Here is a 7,289-nt window from a genome sequence, read left to right as displayed (position 1 = left end):
GCTCACGCGTCGGCACGTGTGATGAGAGGGACGAAAAGGCAGATGAAAACACTCCCTTTATGTGCCCGGTATGTACTGTGTGCCTATCCTACCGCTAATGCAGACATTTAAGAAAACTCCAGATCCCGTCGACATGTAACGCTCCCTTGGACGCAATGCATATGCTCTCTCCCACATCCGCATCCGTGGTTGTGCGGGGTGGAAGACCAACGTAATAGGTATCCGAAAAGCAAAAGGGTATATACCATCTCCCAGATGTTAAAATCGATGAAGGGAGAGTGAGAGAAGGAAAAAAGACCACTGCAAGGACTGGAACTTGCGCGCGTGAGCTTGTTCACACGTATGGTGGCGCCAAAAAACACGCCTGATAGAAAGAAATGCTAGCGCCGGACCCGCCTTCAGGGTGTCGTGGTAGGCGCGTGGGGGTGAGAAGCAGCGTTTGAGGCCGAGGGCACCGAGGGGACGGCGGCTATGGTGTCGGCAGTGCCGCCGAGATACTGGGAGGACCTCCACGTCCGCTGGCCTTGGCGGGATCCTCGGCCTCTTTCCTCCGTTTGCGCATGCGTGGCTTGCTCATGACCACATTTGGGCACCGCAGCGCCACCTCCTGCGACGTGTAGTGCATACGCGCCAGGCCGTTCTTGCGTATGCCCGCAGGTGCCTTGGCGGCGCGCAGCAGCGCCGCCGTCTCGCGCCCCTTCTGCCAGCTCTGCCACGCGTCCTCGTCGTCGTCCTCAGCCGAGTCCACCTCGATCACGTCGGCGCATCCTTCGGCCGGGCGCAGCGGGGGCGGACGAGATGGTCGCGGCATTGCTTTTGATGCTTCGACTGTTTTTGGGGTCGATGCGGAGGGGGTAGCAGCGCTCGGAGCGACCGCCGTGCTGGCAGATGGTGGCCCTGTCGTGGCTATCGGGCGTGGCGCAGATGCCCCTCTAGAGATGGACGGTCTGCGCACATTACACTGATCCGATTTGACCATCATGCCCTCAAGGAGAGATAACATCTTGGTTCTGTCAGCGGGTCCGTTGCGGCGTATTTGCCTCAAGTGCTGCTCCCTGGTCAGTCCTCGGAGGTCGGATATCGATTCGGGTGTCTCAGGGGCGGCAGCCTGGACGGGAGTCTCCCCCACGGCATGGATTGGCGCATTCGGGAGCTGGTCCTTCTCCTCCTGTGTGTCCAAGTCGGACATGCTGATGTCCGACGGCGACTGGGGTACCGCAGCCTGTACCAAAACGGAGTCGGGGTGGTCGTCTTGGGTATCGGGCCAAAGGTTTTGCCTGTTTAATCTGTTGATCAGGCTGCTCACGCCAGCGATCCGGGAGGCAGCCAGACGCGAGCCAAGCCTCGGCTCATCCACGGAAGCGGGGGAGGATGAGCACGATGGATTCTCCACGTCCGTCACCGAGTCATCATTGGCAAACGAGCCGCTGCTGGCCGTGCGACGGTGGAGCGAATCTGGAGACATGATGCTACAACCGAACTCTCGCTCTCCAGCGCTGCTTGCGCTCTCGCTCGCGTCGGCGGAACACCAGTGGTGGTTGAAACGGGCAAGGTTGCTCGTCTGCGACGTATTCCATGGCCGAGGCGGGCCACAACGATGCTTGGTCAGGCCGATTGTTTGCTGACCAGCTTTTAGTTGAGCTATCGTGCCGAACAAGGTGACGGGTGCTGAGGGTTGACCAAGTAGCCGGCCACTGGGTCTGAATCTGTTTGTTCCGTCGCCCTCGCGGCAACTCAATGTAGCGCAGGATAACCGGTGCTAGCGACCGCTATCATTCGTCGTACCCCATGGTAGACTCGAGAGTGAGGTTCGACAACGGTTGGGCGAGCCCTTGGGCTGGTATCATTGTCAGGAAAAGAGTGCACGAACACGGCTTCTTCGCGGTGTAGTCGAAGAGAGGGCAGGAGGACGAGGTCCACGAGACCAAGCAGAAGGAGCGGAAAGCGCACACGGAACGTGCACAGGAGATGTGCAGGGTGCACTTGGCGTCTATAACAGATGGGAGCCCAGGTGGCGTATAGGCTGCTGTATGTGCCCACTCTAAACCCTTCCAGGGGGCGGGCAGCAGCAAGCGAGGACTGGCTTGCGCTAGTGGGCTGGCTGGAAAAAGCAGGCAGACGCAGGCTGGCAAAGATTGTGAAGACCCCGGGCTTTCCGGCAGGGAAGCTAGCTCGGGTTGCTTTGTTGCTTTGGGAGCTGGCAGTCCCTACCAGAAGCGGGAGGTAGGTACCACCAACCAAGGTAGAGGCGGTTCGCTGCAGTCAGGCAGGTCCAATCGCCAGCCCCCTGGGACCACTCCACGGGACAGGTGGATGGGCCTTCCCCGTAGCACAGCAGCAGCAGGGTAGGCACGCTGGGCGCACGGTGCAAGCCCAGCCGACAAATGACAAAACCTGCAAGTGCTCGCTCACCCCAGCAAGGCGCTCACAGGTGCCCACCCAATGTCTCGGGCCCACCGTCGCTGCCACACGAGCCGGCTGGGTGGGCAGTTGGGCAGCTGATGGTGCATGGCAAGTACGAGTCACGCACGGTGGCACTGTAGGAGTCGCTTTTTGCTCTTGCTTCCCCCCAGCAACTGGCCCGCGAACAATCCCACACCACACCCTTCTGGCCCCCCTCTTCAGGCTGTTTCGGCCGAGGGCCCCATCTGGGGTGCAACCAGCACGTCAGACGCACAGTGTGGTATGGACCGAAGGACCGAGACAGGTAGCCCCTTGTCCGCCCGATGATGGGCCGATCGGTTTTATTTTCTATTTGCAAGACGGGAACAGCCCCCCGAGGACGTGCGTGCGTGCGTCCCGCACTCATCGGCCGCCCCCGTTCGTCTGAAGCGAGGAAGCACTGTGGCGCAAACAAACAAGCAGACAAGGCCCCGACCACTGGGCACCTGGGTCGTTTTTTATTTTTATTTTATCAGTGTCTGGGGATGGTGTCCGGGACCCTCCCACTGCCTCGGACCCGGGTCCCATCCTGGGGCGTCGGGCCATTGACGACGTGCAGCGCCCAGGTGGTGCCGACACGACGGGTGTTGGATCAGCTAGCGAAATGACCTGAGGGGCTGTTCAAGCTGTTGGACCGTGCGTGAGTCGATCGGGGCAATGCTGGCAGCACCCAACCCAATCCCCGTCCACTCTCTCGGGTTCCGTGATGAGAGGAAGGCACAGGGGAGTATGGTGCTCGAGTCGTGGCCGCCTATCCTGTGAAGCCTCAATGAGGAAATCACGACGACACTGGGAAGCAGCCCAAAGCACCTGAGTGAAGCACCTGAGTGAACAACAAGCCCACCCATCAACTTGACGGATAATCATATACCTACGCACCACATCGTTTGCAGACCCAAGACTGCGATAAGTCCGCCTCAGTCCCCGTTCGCATCAATCTTCGTCTGCCACTCTCCCCATTTCCTCTCGGCCTGGTCTAGACCGTCTGGGCCCTGAACCCTCGGCACGGCATCGCTTGCGTCGGAGAGTTGGCAGCCCCGACAGGCGCCTGAAAACAGCCAACACAGCGCTGGGCCTCCCCTTGGCCTCCCCCATCTGGCCGGTGTAACTTGGTATTTTATTTTCGCCAAGGCCCCGTGCCCAGCTGGTGGCTGGTCATGCATGATTGACACCACGACCGAATTGGCTGGCAGCCTCAGCGCGCCCAGGAGCTTGGGGTTTCTGTCTTTATCTCTGCTTGGCCGCCCGCTCGACTTGCTCCCACTCCCTGCCATGGTCTGGCGGGACAAGTCCGTGGCGGGACAAGCACGGAGACGCCATCAGGCAATCCGCTGAGGCGACGTTGAAAACCGTCCCAAGAAACGATCCAAGCTGGCATCTGAGCTGCTTCTGGGGGCTGATGCTCAATTGGTCCGACCCCAAGAAACAAAACGCAGGATTGGGCACACGCAAAGGCTTCATCCATCCGAGGCGAACTGGCGTGCCCAGCCTTATGTACGCCCAGCGGTTGGCGCCTATTCCAGCGCGACGTGGCCGAGCAGGCCGAGTGTTTCGGGCTGGGCTTGTTGCTGCGCGAATCTGCGCCAGGACGGCAACGTGACATGACCTGGTCGCTCCCGCCCAGGCGCCCGTGTGACAGTGATTTGGGGGATTCGGCGCTGGAACCGGCACGGCGCGTATTTCTGTTTGTGCTGCCAAGGTCCAGCGCCCTTGGTCACCCGCGGGATACCGGTCCCTCGCCCCATCCAAGCGTCTTGGGCCGACCTCGTTTTCGCCCTCCCAAGGCCCTCTGCTGGTCATTTTACAGGGGCCAGCCTTGGGTCAGCCCCCGCCGGCACAGGCCAATTCCCCTGGCCAGCGCTGCCCTGCTAATAGTTCGACTTTGCGACCAGGAGAGCCTGGACAGGCTGGACAGGGATCTGCATCTGCAGAGAAAAGGGATTCGATCAATTTACCTCGTCGCGCTACGTGCTCTGGTCACGGCCTCGAAGCTGCACAACAATGAGTGAGCAAAAAAAAAAAAGACTAAGAGAGAGAAAAGAAAAGAAGACAGACATGGAAAGGAAATGAAGACAGCAGAAAAAAAAAGAAAAAGACACACACCGTCTCTCGTGCAACAACCACAGAGTTTGCACTCCCTCCCCTGCCGACATATGCCAGTGCCTTGCCCAAGCCCGATCCCATCCATGTCTCGCGCTGGCTCGCCCGCCCAGAGCTGCCAAGTATGAGGGCCAAGTGCCAAGTTGTGAGCTTTGTCGTCGCCCGCCGCGCACCATTTGCCTGGGCTGTTTCCTCTCCAGTGATCGTCTTCTCGTCGGACTCAGTTCTACGGCACAGGTGCCTTTTCTTGGTCTTCTTTTTCTTCCTGTTGGCGGTTCCCTTCGCTTGGGGGTTTCCCTCTTCCCAGAGGTTTTCCCCCCAAGACCCAGACGCAGATATCAGCTGGCGCAGTCCGCCTGCCCGTTGACGCCGTTTCCACCTCGCCCTGCCCTTCCTCTTCCTCGTCGATGCATCATCGATTGAATCCCCGCTCGTCGCCAGATCCGATTCCCGCAGCGGCATTAGTCGGCATATTCCGCTGCCACTTCTCTGCAAATCGCCCACCCACAACCCCCCACCGGCCCGACACCCGACGCCCATGACGAACTGAACAGAAACCGACGCCCTCCACTGCCGTGCATCTGTCACCGGCCTTCCTCATACTCTGCGAGCAGGGAGGGTGCTAGGAAAGCCTCTCTGCCGGGGTGTTTACTCATATTTCTGCGTCCTTTGTGGATAGCATCAGTGGTGGCCGCCCCATATAAAGTCTTAGTTCCGCGCAGCCCCATCAACATAGAACGGACACAGGGAAAAAAGGGCAAAACAAAACAGAAAAGAGTTTGCTGTTATTCTTGGCACAACAGAATTATACTCACCCGGCCTGGCCTCTTGTCTCGGGTTTGTAGGCTCGGGGTGGTGAGCCTGCAAGGAAGTAGGAAGAGTAACAGAGCGCACTGAAAGGATGGTGTCTTTATTCGACTTTCAGAGGCGGAACAGGAAACTCCAGGATGAAGAGAAAAACATGGACGACGACGTGGCAGAGCAGGATCTGCCCCCATCCCGCGGCGTCCTGGCCATCAGGCCGGTGCTCCAGGAGGCCTGCTTCGCTCACGCCGTCGCCAACAACGACGCCCGGGCGCTCGAGTGGTGCAGGGAGCCAGGCGAGCGCATCAAGATAAGCGTCGGCCACGGCGACGCCCGCTACCTCTTCCTGGTGCACAAGTGCCTCCTGCGCCATCACTCGGAGTACTTTCGCGGCGTCCTGCGGCCCTCGGGCAGCAGCGCCTTGGGCGGCGGCGGCCAGCCCGAGGACGGCGAGTTCGACTTCCCCGAGGCCAACCCGGACGTCTTTGGCCGCTTCGTGCGGTGGCTGTACTCGTGCCGCGCCTGCAAGAAGCCGCGCACCTACGAGGCCGGTCACCGCTGCCCGGCCTCGGCCGCCCGCGACCCGGCCTCGTGGTGCGGCGTCGACCGCCCGCTCGAGGTCGACTACGTGCTGGGCGAGTGGCTCCTGGCTCCCCGGTACTGCGCCTTTGTGCTGTCCCACCTGGTGCCCCACGTCAGCGTCGACGGCGGCGCGGGCGGCGTCGTGGACCTGGCGCGCGTCCGCTGGATCCTCGACAACACGGTGCCGGACTCGTCGCTGCAGCGCTTCGCGCGCCACTGGGTCTCGTGGCTCAAGCTGCGCTGGCTCGACGGCTCCGGGCCCGTCGACTGGGCCGCGCACCCGGACCTCGACGGCCTCGACGACGGCTGGGCCGCCACGGACCCGCGCAAGTTCCGCCTCGACCACTGGGAGACGCGCTGCGTGCCCACCACGGCCAACGCCCTCTGCCCCCACCGCGTCCTCGAGACGGCCCCCGCCGCCGCCGACGGCTCGCCCGGGTCGCCCGCCGACTCGGTCTGCAAGACGTCGGAGCCGCCGAGCGAGGGGGTGTGGGAGAGGTGCCGCGTCCCGGTGGTGGCGTCGTTTGGCGTGCTGGTGCTGGTCTATCACGTATGGTTTTTTTTCTTTTCTGTTGGCGCCCCCTCGTTCTGGCCAACCCAACTGACATTCAGCGTCCAGATACTCTTCCCCTTTGCATGGGTGGGCATCGCGTCCTACATCGTCGTGGCCGACGACGACCCCCTGCTCATGGAGGCGTCAAAGTTTTACAGCCTCGTCATGGGCTGCGTCGCCGTGCTGGGCATATATCCGATATGCATGAGGATGATGAAGTCCATGTACTTTGCCATGGCCTGCTCCGTCTTTGTCATTGTGGCCAGCGTGCTCTCCTTTGCGTCGTCTGCCACCTGTCTGGCTGTAAGTCACACCTCCCCTCGTCTTTTTTTTTACTTAGCCATGCTGATCAGGCTCTCTTTTACCCACATAGGCCGCCGATCGTGAACTCGAGTTGAATATCTGCAAGATGGAGATAGGAGTTGGAGTGTTGCAACTTTTCTACGCCATCATCGTGGCCACGTCATATAAATGGTAAACGGAGCGGTACACAGGACCTGCATTTGGCCGGCGTTTTTCTTGCACGTTTTCCCTATTTGTTTCGGGGCCTTGCTGGGTTTTGGGGCGGTTTAGGTTGTTGATTTATGACGGCTTACGAGTTGGGGTGGGACAGGATGGGAAGATATGATACCAGGTCAGCAGCCATGATGCGCGTCATTCATGGCCGGCCACTGAACGATAGCTACCACTTGGGTATGTGAACTGACTACTAGCGCCTTTCTAACTTGCACGCTAAATACTACCCAAGGTCGATACTCTAGCACTGATCAGTTCTGGATGGTGAATTTCTGAAGCTACCCATAACATA

General features: G+C 60.3%; 2 protein-coding genes across 2 annotated transcripts; one reads left to right on the top strand and one right to left on the bottom strand.

The window, feature by feature from the left end:
• On the bottom strand, positions 1–2,189 carry GGTG_00724 (hypothetical protein). The gene has a single exon (XM_009218475.1). The coding sequence runs from the start codon at positions 1,463–1,465 to the stop codon at positions 470–472; it is 996 nt and encodes a 331-aa protein (XP_009216739.1). The 5' UTR covers positions 1,466–2,189; the 3' UTR covers positions 1–469.
• Positions 2,190–3,000: 811 nt separating this feature from the next.
• On the top strand, positions 3,001–7,244 carry GGTG_00723 (hypothetical protein). Its single transcript, XM_009218474.1, has 3 exons — positions 3,001–6,478; positions 6,548–6,784; positions 6,855–7,244. The coding sequence occupies exons 1-3, from the start codon at positions 5,444–5,446 to the stop codon at positions 6,957–6,959; spliced, it is 1,377 nt and encodes a 458-aa protein (XP_009216738.1). The 5' UTR covers positions 3,001–5,443; the 3' UTR covers positions 6,960–7,244.
• Positions 7,245–7,289: the final 45 nt, after the last annotated feature.

Source organism: Gaeumannomyces tritici (genome assembly GCF_000145635.1).
Source record: "Gaeumannomyces tritici R3-111a-1 unplaced genomic scaffold supercont2.1, whole genome shotgun sequence".
Taxonomy (NCBI): Eukaryota; Fungi; Ascomycota; class Sordariomycetes; order Magnaporthales; family Magnaporthaceae; genus Gaeumannomyces; species Gaeumannomyces tritici.
Note: the sequence above shows the minus strand (reverse complement) of the source record. Positions and strands in the feature narration are given on the sequence as shown.

Bases quoted from the DNA above. Each gene is read 5' to 3' on its own strand.
- GGTG_00724 (XM_009218475.1), bottom strand. From the start codon at position 1,465: ATGTCTCCAGATTCGCTCCACCGTCGCACGGCCAGCAGCGGCTCGTTT.
- GGTG_00723 (XM_009218474.1), top strand. From the start codon at position 5,444: ATGGTGTCTTTATTCGACTTTCAGAGGCGGAACAGGAAACTCCAGGAT. The intron at 6,479-6,547 runs GTATGGTTTTTT...TTCAGCGTCCAG, and splicing joins TGCTGGTGCTGGTCTATCAC to ATACTCTTCCCCTTTGCATG. The intron at 6,785-6,854 runs GTAAGTCACACC...TTACCCACATAG, and splicing joins CGTCTGCCACCTGTCTGGCT to GCCGCCGATCGTGAACTCGA.